This window comes from Neomonachus schauinslandi, chromosome 5 (assembly GCF_002201575.2).
Source record: "Neomonachus schauinslandi chromosome 5, ASM220157v2, whole genome shotgun sequence".
NCBI classification, from domain to species: domain Eukaryota; kingdom Metazoa; phylum Chordata; class Mammalia; order Carnivora; family Phocidae; genus Neomonachus; species Neomonachus schauinslandi.
The window spans coordinates 167,083,283-167,096,503 of record NC_058407.1 but is presented as its reverse complement, the minus strand read 5'-3'; the positions used below and the strand labels follow the sequence as shown (position 1 = coordinate 167,096,503).

At 37.5% G+C, this 13,221-nt stretch overlaps 1 protein-coding gene across 1 annotated transcript in view; it reads right to left on the bottom strand.

Annotated features, from left to right (window-relative positions):
* The window catches only part of BAZ1B (bromodomain adjacent to zinc finger domain 1B), a 70,380-nt gene that overhangs the window by 39,935 nt on the left and 17,224 nt on the right, over positions 1 to 13,221 (bottom strand). The window contains exons 4-6 of the mRNA XM_021700311.2: positions 7,988 to 8,189; positions 3,937 to 4,058; positions 2,129 to 2,326 (exon numbers count right to left, since the gene is read on the bottom strand). Of these exons, the coding sequence (XP_021555986.1) occupies positions 2,129 to 2,326; positions 3,937 to 4,058; positions 7,988 to 8,189 (522 nt within the window). The remainder of the gene's footprint in view (positions 1 to 2,128; positions 2,327 to 3,936; positions 4,059 to 7,987; positions 8,190 to 13,221) is intronic.

Below are 13,221 nucleotides of genomic sequence, written 5' to 3'. Positions count from 1 at the left end.
CTTAAAAAAAAAAAAAAAAAAAAAGCTACAAACAGGAAAAACACAACTTCTATGCAAAACTCAGGAGACAAAATCAGGGAAATGTCAAATAGTATTGGGGAGTAAGAATTATTGTGTAGACTGGTATTCTACGAGTCTCAAGTCCTCTGACTAAGCAGAATCACTTACAGAACTCTGGTCCAAACAAGCTTATACTTCCTAGTCTCAATCTTAATTATAGCTGAATTCCATTAAGTTAGTATCTTAAGCCCTCGTTAGAAAATTTGAGAGTAGCTGATTTCTTCAGAAACTGCTTTTTAAGATATAAGTTCCTGGAATTCTAGTCTCTGGCTCCTTACAGAAAGTATGGATCGGCTTTTTTGTTCTAATAAGCCCCAAAGATCTTTTACACATAAATAATACTTAGTCTTTCTTTCACGTTATTCATATACTTGAATCACTAAACGAAAATACATAAAAGCTGTAAGATTTAAAAAGAGGAAAATATTGCGGCGCCTGGGTGGCTCAGTCGTTAAGCGTCTGCCTTCGGCTCGGGTCATGGTCCCAGGGTCCTGGGATCGAGCCCCGCATCGGGCTCCCTGCTCAGCAGGAGGCCTGCTTCTCCCTCTCCCACTCCCCTTGCTTGTGTTCCCTCTCTCGCTGTGTCTCTCTCTGTTAAATAAATAAAATCTTAAAAAAAAAAAAAAAGGAAAATATTTAAGGACTCAAATGATCCAAGAGTCTAAAACTCATTCAGAGTAGGGGCACCTGAGTGGCTCAGTCCGTTGAGCGTCTCCCTCTCTCGCTGTGTCTCTGTCAAATAAATAAATAAAATATTTAAAAAAAAAACAAAACTCATTCAGAGTTAATTCTGTATAGGATTTTTTTTCTTTTTTTTTTTTTTTTTTAAAGATTTTAAGCAGACGCTTAACGACTGAGCCACCCAGGGCACCTCTGTATAGGATTTTCATACAGTAATGATAATAATCTTATGTTGTAACCACTGAAAGCCATTATCACAGCTCCAAAACTCTAGAGCAATAAAATGACAAAGAATTAAAATTTCCCCTCAGTAAATAAAAAAATTTAGGTTTACCAAAGTTCCATAGAAACTTTAGTCCTAATCTAGAAAAAACAAATTAATTTCTAAATTTTTCTTTTTATGCAAATAAAAATTAAAAGAGCATAGGAAGAAAATGCTTGGTCATGCTAGTGTGGAATAAGAAAACATGCTAAGTACTAAACTATGGTTGGAGAAATAAAATTATTTCTCAATATACCTTTGTCAGCAAATTAACCTAAAATAATTGAGGTAATTTAGCTGTATGACTCCAGATGTGCTTAGTTTTTCAAAATGAAAAGGAAGGGAAAAAAACAATCATGGAACTCTGACTTAGTTTTAATGGATCAGCAAACCCTGTCCCTGTCCCAGTCTGGCCCTAAGACCAAGATGAACTATCAGTATGCAAATGAGTAAACATGCCATGAAAGACACAAATACTCTCAAAATCTACATTTAAAAAATCTTATTGGAGAAACCCTGAGATGAAAAAGACAATCAGAAATCTGAGGCCAATGTCTTGACTTTTGTCATTTTACTTTCTGTTGGTTCTAATTAGACTAGCCTCAGCTTCTGCATCTGGAAAGTAAGATTATACTCACACACACACACCCACCCCCTCCCCATGACTTCATAAGAAATGTTTTGAAGATCAAATGAGCTAATTAACGAAAAAAAACCGAACACAATTCTCAAGAGGGAAATGCTAGACTTTCTACTAATCTGTCATACACAGTAATACTCATTTCAAGTCTTTTTTCAAGGCTGCTGGTATGTTTGATCATTTTATCTGATACACAAATTGTTTTTTCTATTTATACCATATCTCATTCCAAGAAGAATCTGAGGCAAAAAAGTATGTATGTGTGGTTTTTTTTTAATTATGCAACCATAATAAAAAATAAATTGAATTAGGGGAGATATTCAATACCAACCCCACATCATCACCTACATAAAATAGATTTGAAAATTTCTGTATCCATTTTCTGATTTAAAAGCTCAAAATCTAATCTAATTGGAGCTACCAGAGAAAACAAACTCATCTAACAGTGTTCTACCTTGCTGTTCAAAAATTAATAGTGACCTTACCTTGTATGGATCAAGTAAAAAGTCACTGAACTTGCTAGGGAGGGAATATTTCTTCACCAATTCATCTTCTACCACCCATGGTGCATTTTCACCAGTACCAGCCCGTAACGCATTATGCCGTATAAAGTATCGAAGTATCTCCTTATTTGGTGGGCGTTCTGTACGAATTAAGCTGTCTGCTGGCACATTACTGATGATCTAGGTTAACAAATATAAATAACTTACCACTTATATAAAAAGCATTTAACACTGAGAACAAAGATTTATCTTCTCTCCAAAAAAATAATTCCCTCTATAAAATATGGCTATAAGTTAGATGAAACAAAAAGAATAATTTTCAGAGACAGAATGTTAAACACATCCCTAGGCAATTTATCAGTATGTATCAAAGTCCTAAAAATGTGCATACCCATTGAACCAGCAATTCCTTTTTTTTTTTTTTTTAAGATTTTATTTATTTATTTGAGAGAGAGAGCATGAGTGGGGTGGAGGGGCAGAGGGAGAGGGAGAAGCAGACTCCCCGCTGAGCAGGTAGTCTAATGCGGGGCTCGATCCCAGGACCCTGGGATCATGACCTGAACCGAAAGCAGACACTTAACCAACTGAACCACCCAGGTGCCCCTGAACCAGCAATTCCTCTTGTTAAGAATTTAGAAGTAAAAGGATAGTCATCATCGACTGCTTATAAAAGGAAAAACAGAAACAGAAGGGAAAAACTACATAAAGGTACGTCAGTAAGGGAATCATTTTTTAAATTAAAATATATCCATATAATGAATGCAACCATTATATACAAATAATTGTATGTAATATACTGCATGTAACATATAAAACCATATAATATACAACCATAGGGGAAAAACATTTCTTAATCAGGACAAATTTATCAGAATCATCTAGGGTGCTATTAAAATGCAGATGCTTGGGCCCCAAACTTACTGAATCAGAAGAATCTCTGGCAGTACAGCCTGGGAATCTACATTTTTAATAAACTCCCCTGGTGACTATCATACACCCTACAACCTGAAAATACTGTTTTGGAAAAAAATTTAATGACATCACAGATGTCTACCACATAGTAAATGAAAAAAGTTACAAATTAGTATGTATAGAATACTCCTATTTTTAAAAGTCACTTAAAAGCTAACCACCAGGGGCACCTGGGTGGCTCAGTTGGTTAAGCATCCAATTCTTGGTTTCAGCTCAGGTCATGATCTCATGGGTCATGGAATGGAGCCTCTCCCTCGGTGCCCCCCCACTCCCCCCCCAAAATAAATAAATCTTAAAAAAAAAAAAGGATGTATCATGACTCTGGATGTATTAAAAAATATAAACCTTAGAATCAATAAAACAAAGCACTAAGTCATTTTAAAGGTATTTACTGTCTTAGATTAGTAGCTTCACATATTCCTTATAAAAGCATTGATTAGAACTGACTACTCAGTTTCTGAGTTTAATTATATTACAAATTGCTTTATTTTTAACTGGGAAGAGCTATTACCTGGGGAAAGTCCTTAACTGCTGGGAACTGATTCTTATTTTTCAAACTGAGTTTGAAGCTCAATTGCAAATTATTCTTATACCCTAATAATTCATATTAAAAGAAAAAAAGCATGCTATCTCCTAGGGTAAAAATACAATTTAACTTAAGGTCATAATTACAAAGACTAGAAAACCCCTCAGAATTTGTTGTAGAAACACAATCATTCACATTTTTTTTAGCACATTTTCTCTGAGAAAACTAGCCGTGTATTTTCTGAAGTAACATTTACTACATGTAAAAGGTCTAATACAAAGTGCCAACTAACCTTATCTTCATTTTGTAATTTCACGTCATATTTGTGAGGCAGAAATTTTGGTGGAGCCCATTTCCTTTCTCCCTTTTTTAATGAAGTAGGGAGTTTTCGTGGAGATCTACGTGCTCTGTCACCTAGTCAAATCAATAGAAAATTAGTGAAAAAAACAAGTCTTTAATTTTATCCATTCATTCATTACTAGTATTCTTAATGAACACCTACTCTGCACTAGGCACTGAGTGATGGGGCACAAAGATGAATCATAAAGTCCTTACCTCAAGCAGATAAAGTCTATGAGTCTACAAAAATTACATTACAATGTGATGAACTACTGTAACAGAGATTGGCACAAAAAAATACTGTGATAGGAGAGAGAAGCAATGTCTAATTTGGTCTGGAAGATAGGCAAAGGAAAGGGCCTAGAAAGAGTAAGACTTGTTCAGAGACTATAAGCAACGAGATAGGTGACTATGATCTATAGTAAAAACTTCAGACCAAAGAGGTAAGTAGGGTCCAAATTATAAATAACATTGTATTCCATTATTATTATTTTTTTAAAGTAGGCTCCATGTCCAATGTGGGGCTTGTACCCACAACCCTAAGATCAAGTCACATGCTCTACCGACTAAGGCAGCCAGGTGCCCCAACACTGAATGCCATTTAAAGAGACTGGAATGTGTCTCGTGGGCACTAAGGAAACAAAGGATTTCCCATCTGACTAACTAGATATATGCTGTGAAAGATCACTATCATGAAAAAATTAAAAGAAACACTTTCAGCAGTTAGAAAACGAATGAAAAGGGCAGGTGAGACTGAAGATCGGGAATCACAAGATACAGCACTAAACATCTGAATCAATGTAACTGAAATGGAGGCTGAAAGAGTCTAGAGGCTTTTAGAAGACAGACATGGTAACCAACTAGATGTGGAAATGCTAACAGTTTCCAAGTTTTCCAAGTTTTCTGCCTTAGGGACCAAGGAGATGAGGGGGTCATTAACTGAGTAAGAGAATGTTGAAAGAACAGCAGGACAATTCTTGTTGACGTGTTGATAACATAAAGAGTAAGATGATCAATTTAGCCTTACAGGTGTTAAAATTTGAACTGCCTGGGACAGGCACGTGAAGACTGGGTCTAGAGTTAGAGTTAAGCCAATGTGGGTCTGGGAATCATCAGCCTTTATACAGATTAAGAATTTAAACTGTGGGCAGGAATGAAATATAACAATACCCTCGTATAGAAAAATAAAAAGGAGGCAGAACAAAATCCTATGAAAAATAATTTAATGAACGGCAGATGAAAAAAGGAGGTTAAAAAACAAAAAACAAAAAACAGAAAAGTAAGGGTGCCTGGCTGCCTCAGTCAGAAAAGTGCAACTCTTGATCTTGGGGCCATGAGTTGAGTCCCACGTTAGGTAGAGGAATTACTTAAAAACAAAAAACAAACAACCCCTCCCCCACCCCCGAAAAGTAGTTGGGAAACCTAGGGAGACTATGGTATCAAGTAAGCTGAAAGATATGAGAGTGACCAACAGTGTTAAATGAACAGAAAAGTAAAACACAAAGGAGCAATGAGTGAATTTTGCAATTAGGGGGGTCACCTATAAGCTTATTAGGTATAGTTTCAGAGTAAAGAGGCAGGAGTTACACCGTAACAGCATAAGGAATAAACTGATGGTCAGAAAGTGGAGACAACATTCTCAAGAATCTTAACCTGAATAAGTAAGACAGAAATAGAACAATAGGATCAAGGGAAGATACGTTTTTGTTTTTAGAAAATGGGACTTTGTTTATAAGCTGAGAAGAACCATTAGAAAGAGGGTTTAAAACACTGGATAGTAGAGGGACGCTTGGGTGGCTCACTCGGTTGAGCGCCCAACTCTTGATACCAGCTCAGGTCTTCATCTCAGGGTCGTGTGTTCAAGCCCTGCATTGGGCTCCACGCTGGGCATGGAGCCTACTTAAAAAAACACACACACACACACACACACATATATGTGTATGGATGTATGTGTATGGATGTATGGATGTGTGTGTGTATATATATATATATATTATATGGTAGAATAATAAAAGTTTACCCAGCCCTTGAGAAACTAAGAGGGAATGGTATTAACTTTTTTTTTTTTTAAAGATTTTATTTATTTGTGAGAGAGAGAGAGAGAGATAGCGCACAGGCAGAGGGAGAAACAGGCTCCCTGCCAAGCAAGGACCCGATGCAGGACTCGATCCCAGGACCCTGGATCATAACCTGAGCCAAAGGCATAACCGACTGAGCCAAACAGACATCCCAGAGGGAATGGTATTCAAAGCACAAGTATCTTGGTCAAGAGAAAAGAGAGCTCCCTTCTAAGATGGAGGAACAGAGTCCTACCAAGGAGGTTAGGAACACAAAGCTGAAAAGTTCCTGCCCTAATACATTACTTTTCCCCCCACAAAGTAAAAGGCCAAGTCACATGATGAGAAAATATTTTTCGTACTAGAATTTGCCTATCATATTTCTATGGAAATTCTAATCAATTTTTCCCCTGAAGACATGCAGAATACATCATAACATTAATTCTTTAGCCCACCTACTACTCTTATCAACATACTAGCAATAACATTACATCCCAGTAATTAAAATCCGAACTAAGGCACACACTCTAAAAAATAAGCCAAAGCCTAAAACCAGCAGTTCCTGGTACACAATGCTTAGGTATAAAACAAACAGCTGTAACACATCACTGGTATTCCAATGATCCTCATTCTAGAAGAAGTGTTAGAAGACAGATCAGCCAACACCTAACCAAAACATTTATCAACCTCAAATCTAGGGAACTGTGATTAACACACATATTATAAAACTGTCAAAAAGAAACTGAAAAATGCAGACATTAGCATTCATAACACAGAGTAGAAAACAAAACCAAAGTATCAACAGCTAGGGGGGAGCAGCTACACAACAATCTCTGAAGCTTCCTTGGGACTAGAGAAGGACGGCCCTCTAAAACCATCTGCACGTATCCCAAACATCTGGAGACACAAAATAGAATGGAAGGGGGCGCCTGGGTGGCTCAGTTGGTTAAGCGACTGCCTTCAGCTCAGGTCATGATCCTGGAGTCCCAGGATCGAGTCCCGCATCGGGCTCCCTGCTCCGCAGGGAGCCTGCTTCTCCCTCTGACCCTCCCCCCTCTCAGGTGCTCTGTCTCTCTCATTCTGTCTCAGATAAATAAATAAAATCTTTAAAAAAAAAAAAAAAGAATGGAAGGCAGATAGCAGAACGTTTTAATGTAACATTCTAACTCAAACTTTGTGACAGTTAAATATTGAGGTGAAACTCTTTAATCCCCGAACAGTCACGGGGAAGGAGATCGATAAACACAAACCCTTTGAGTGCTCCTATTTTTGGAGAGAAAAGGGATCCAGTCAAATTCCTTATTTACACACACACACACACACACACACAAATGAAGGCCTCAGAGGCTGAAAAGTCTCCCCAGGAAGCAACATCTCAGTTTCTCAACTTTCAAAACATCACTGTTAGGTCTCCAGATCCCTAAAAATTACTTTTAGTGTTTCACAATTCTGGCAGCTCCCATCTGAGAGGGACCTAAATTATAGAATACAGATAAAAGGAAGTACCTTAAAAGCACCACACTGGCTTATAACATGAAAAGAAACAGAAATAGAATTACAGCCCCTCCTACTTCAATCACCCCCTTTCCACACTTATTTCCATAATTCCAACTTAGAGAAAAGGAAAGCAAACTTTCTTTCCCATCTTGGGTAGACAGGTATGTGTACACAGATTTCTAAGCAGCCAGAGGTAATGACTTCCCAATGGTCCTAATTGTGCAGGGAGATTTAAATCTTTTTTTTTGGTGGGGGGGGAGGGGCAGGTTTAAATCTTAATTCACTTGGTGAATATTTGGTTTTCTGAATCATAAATGAACAAAAATATGTCTAGCTATCTAATAAAACTCAATTACAAATCTAGTTGCTAGAGAACTGAAAAAGATTTGAGTATAAAATAAACAGAACAGAGTAATGTAACTCACTAAGGAAAGCTAGCATCATACATACTAATACTCTCTCTCCTTCCTTCATCCTCTTTTACAATTGCCTCCTTCTTCTGATGATCCTGAGCAATTTGGCTAGAATTCTCTTTGTCGCTTGAGGGAGAATCACAGGCACCATCTGATTTCTTCTCAGTGGCCTCTTCATCTACTTTCTCCAAAGGATGAATCTTCACAATCCTCACCTTGAGCATTTTTTCCTTCCCAACCTATAAAGGAGACAGGAGAGAATCAAAGACAATAAATAAGAATCAGAAACCTAAAGAAATTTAGAATATATTATCCAATATCCATGCCACTTCACCTGACAGAAATTCACTGAAATTCTGAAGCAGCCAAGTACAGTGACTTTTTTCCAACTTTATTTCTCAGACTTCTAACTTGAAATAGGATACCTTAAAAAATAAAATGATCACCATCTAGTTCAAAATTCATGCACCAATGTACCAAGGCCAAAAGGCAATCATTATACTAACCTGACATATATGTAAAATACAGTTCAAGAATTTTAAGAAAATCAACTATATAGGAACACCTGGCTGGCTCAGTAGGAAGAGCACATGACTCTTGATTTCAGGGTTGTGAGTCTGAGCCCCACACTGGGTGTAGATTACTTAAAAATAAAATCTCTAAAAAATAAATAAATATCAACTACACACATGGATATCCAATTATTCTAGAATCATCTGTTGAAAAGACGATCTTTTCTTCACTTAATTACCTTTCCACCTCTCTCAAAAATCAGTAGTGGGGGGCACCTGGATGGCTCAGTCAGTTAGGCAACTGCCTTCGGCTCAGGTCATGATCCCAGGGTCCTGGGATAGAGCCCTGCATCAGGTTCCCTGCTCAGTGGGGAGCCTGCTTCTCCCTCTCCCCCTACCCCTCCCCCCGACTCATGCTCTCTCTCTAATAAATAAATAAAATCTTTAAAAAAATAAAATAAAGATTTATTTCAGAGAAAGAGAGAGAATGCAAGCCAGGAAGAAGGGCAGTGGGAGAGGGAGAGGGAAGTCAGAGGAAGCAGACTCCCCGCTGACCAAAAGGCTTGATCTCCCCAACCGGAGATCATGACCTGAGCCAAAACCAGGAGTCGGACCGAGCCACCCAGGCACCTTTCCACATGAACTTCATAATCAGCTTGACGACTCCTACAAAAAAGCTGCTTGGATTTTTATTATTATTATTTTTTAATTTGAGTATAGTTGAAAAGCTGCCGGGATTTTATTTCAACTGTGGTTAATCTACACATCAATTTAGAAAGAACTGACATTTCAACAATACTGAGTTTTCCCACCCATGAACAAAGGTATATCTATCATTTAAAGCCTTCTTTAATTTCTCTCAGGAACATTTTATAATTTTTAGTGTATGGATCTTGGGTATCTCTTGTCAAATTACTCCCAGAGTATTTCACATTTTTTGACATTACCATAAAGGGTACTGATCTTTCCGGGAGCCTGGGTGGCTCAGTCGGTTAAGTGTCTGCCTTCAGCTCAGGTCATGATCCCGGGGTCCTGGGATCAAGTCCCACATCGGGCTCCCTGCTCAGCAGGTAGTCTGCTTCTCCCTCTGCCCCTCCCCCCACTCATGTTTTTTCTCTCTCTCTCAAAAATAAATAAACAAAAAATCTTTAGGGACGCCTGGGTGGCTCAGTCGTTAAGCGTCTGCCTTCAGCTCAGGTCATGATCCCAGGGTCCTGGGATCGAGCCCCGCATCAGGCTCCCCGCTCAGCAGGAAGCCTGCTTCTCCCTCTCCCACTCCCACTCCCCCTGCTTGTGTTCCCTCTCTCACTGTGTGTCTCTGTCAAATAAATAAAATCTTAAAAAAAAAAAAAAATCTTTAATGGTACTGATCTCTCTAAATTTCAATTTCCAATTGTTCGTTGTTAACACTGGTTTTCATATTATTTATCTTGTCTTGTATCCTGCTACCCTGCTCATAAACTCACTTATTAGTTCTAGTAGCTTTTATGGGAGATTCCAGATTTTCTACATAGACAATCATGTTGTCTGCAAATAAAGATCACTTTACTTCTTCCTTCCCAATTTAGATGCCCTTTATTTCCTTTTCTTGACATAGTACCACTGACTAGAACCACCAGTACAATGTTAAATGGAGTGGGAGAGCAGACATTCAGTCTTTTACCATTAGGTATAATGTTAGCTGGAGGTTATTCTGTAAATATCCTTTATTAGACTGAAGGCATTTCTATTTGCAGTTTGCTCAGAGTTTTTATCAGGAACTGATGCTGGATTTTGTTGAACACTTTTTGTGTGTAAAATGAGATGACCGTATGGTTTTTCATCCTGTTTATAAGGAGAATTATAAATTTATAACAACTTTGAATTTGTAGGATAAACCCCACTGAATCATGATAAACTGTCCTTTTCCTAGTGCTGGATTTCATTTGCTAAAATTCTGATTAAAAAACTTTGCATCTATGTTCACAAGGGAGTTTTATGAACATAGATTTTTTTTTTTCCCTTAATCCATAGTTTTTTCTTTTAATGTGCTTATATGGTTTTAGTATCAGGGTAATGCTGACCTCACATAATAAGTTGCAAAGAATTCCCACCTCCCTCTCCTCTTCTATTTTCTGATAACATTTGTATAGAATTGGTGCTATTATCTTCCTTAAATGTTTGGTAGAATTCACCAATGAAGACATTTGGGCCTGGAGTTTTGTCAGATAATTTTAACCACAAGTTTAATTTCTTTAATAGATATAATAGGGGCTATTAAGGTTTCTATTATTTCTTGTTGAGTGGGTTTTGGTAGTTTGTATCTTTCAAGGAATTTGTCCATTTTAGTTGTCAAATTTATTGGTGTCAAAGATGTTCATAATATTTCCTTATTACCCTGTCAATATCTGTAGACTGTAGATATCACCTGATTCTTCATGTTGGTTAATTTGTGTCTTCTCTTTTTACCCTGGGAGTTTGGCTGGAGGTTTATCAATTTTATTGATCTTTTTCAAATTAGCAGCTTTTGGTTTCATTGATTTTCTTGTTTTCTATTTTACTAATTTCTACTTTGATCTTTATTAAATCCTTTCTTTTTCTGTTTTCTTTGGATTTAATTTGCTTTTCTTTTTCTTATCTCTTAAGGTAGAAGCCAAGGCCAACGATTTGAGACCATTTTTTCCTAATAAAACAGTTTGATTGTTTAGTGCTATACATTTCTCCTAAGCCCTACCGTAGGCAGCATCGCATAAATTCTAACACATTGTTTTCACTTCCTTGCAGTTCAAAACATTTTCTAATTTCCCTTTCGATTTTTTTCTCTAATCCAGGTAACTTAAAGGTGTCTTACTGAGTTTCCAATTATCTGTGGTTTCCAGATAGCTATTATTGATTTCTAATTTAATTCCATTTTGGTCACAGTATATTCTTTGTATGACTTGAGTCCTTTTAAATTTATTTACTTTTTTATGGCCCAAAGTATGGTCCACCTTGGAAAATTCTGCACTTGGGAGCAATGTCTATTCTGTAGTTATCAGGTAGAGTATTTTACAAATGGCAATTAGGTTAAGTCAGTTGATAATGCCAGTCAAGTTTTCCATATTCTTGCTGACTTTCTGTCTACTTTTCCTATCAGTTACTGAGAACAGGGGTGTTGAAATCTCCAACTACAGCTGTGATATCTATTTCTTCTTATAGTTCTATCCATTGTTGTTTCACAGATCTTTTTTAAGCTGTATTTATTTGAAAGAGAGAGAGAGCACACACAGGGGGCGGGGGGTACAGAGGGAAAGGGAGAAAGAGAGAAGCAGACTCCCTGCTGAGTGCAGAGCCCAGATGCAGGGCTCAACCTCTCAACCCTGAGCCGAAATCAAGAGTCGGGACACTTAACCAACCCAGGCACCCCATTTCATAGATCTTGAAATTCTCTTTAGTAAATGCATAAACATAAAGGGCTGCTATGTCCTCTCAATAAACAGACCCCTCTGTCATTATGAAATATTTATCTGGTGATATTTTTTGCCCTGAAATCTACTTTGTCTGATACTTATATAGCCACTCCAGATTTCTTTTGACCTAATGTTAGGATGGTATCTCTTTCTCCATCCTATCTGCATCTTTCTTATAGGCAGCATATAACTGGGTCTTGCTTTTTTATCCAATCTGGCAATTTCTACCTTTTAACTTAAATGTTTAGATCATCTATATTAAATGTAATTACACATACAATTAGGTGTAGTTGCTTTTTCTTTTTTTTAAGATTTCTTTATTTGAGAGAGAGTGTGTGCATGGGGGGGGGGAGGGCAGAGGGGGAGGAGAGAGAGAATCTCAAGCAGGTGTGGGGCTTGATCCCAGGACCCTGAGATCATGACCTGAGCAAAAACCAAGAGTCAGATGCTTAACCGACAGAGGCACCCAAGTGCCCTGGTATAGTTGCGAAATTTCTATTCAGTTTCATGAAAACTAAAAAATTCTGCTCTTCAAAGGACACTGTTAAGAAAATGAAAACACAGGGGCGCCTGAGTGGCTCAGTTGGTTAAGCGCCTGCCTTCGGCTCAGGTCATGATCCCAGGGTCCTGGGATTGAGCCCCACATCAGGCTCCCTGCTCAGCAGCAAGTCTGCTTCTCCCTCTGCCTGCCGCTCTGCCTATCTCTGCTCTCTCTCTCTCTCTCTCTGTCAAATAAATAAATAAAATCTTTAAAAAAAAAAAAAAGAAAGAAAATGAAAACACAAACCCTAATTAGGAGCAAAAGCAAAGCATATACCTAATAAAGAACTTGTACCCAGAATAAAAAACTCTTAAAACTCAAAAACAAGAAAACAATCCAATTTAAAAAGGGACAAAGATTTGAACAGACACTTCACCAAAAGAAATATAAATAAAAGGATAGCAACAAATACATGAGAAGATCTTCAACATTATTAGTTATTAAAAGGATATTTAAGAAAAAAATCCTTTGTCAAAAGGTATGTGCACACTCAATTGTATTCAGTAATGCTCAAGTGTTTATCAAAACAGTTAGTAGTAAACCAGCAGCTCCACATTCTTGTCAAAACTTGCCATAATTTTGACTTTTTCTTATTTACTAATCTGATGTGCATAAAATGGTCTTGCTAGCTTTTAATTTGCTTTCCTGGATTACTAATGAGTTTAAACACTTTGTCATATGTTTATGTCATATGTCATACTATCTCCCTAATTTCTCTCCCCCCCTTCGTCAAACTTTTCCTCTTTCACCTTGCAGATGTGTACAGCATATTTTCCTTTTGCCACTCCAA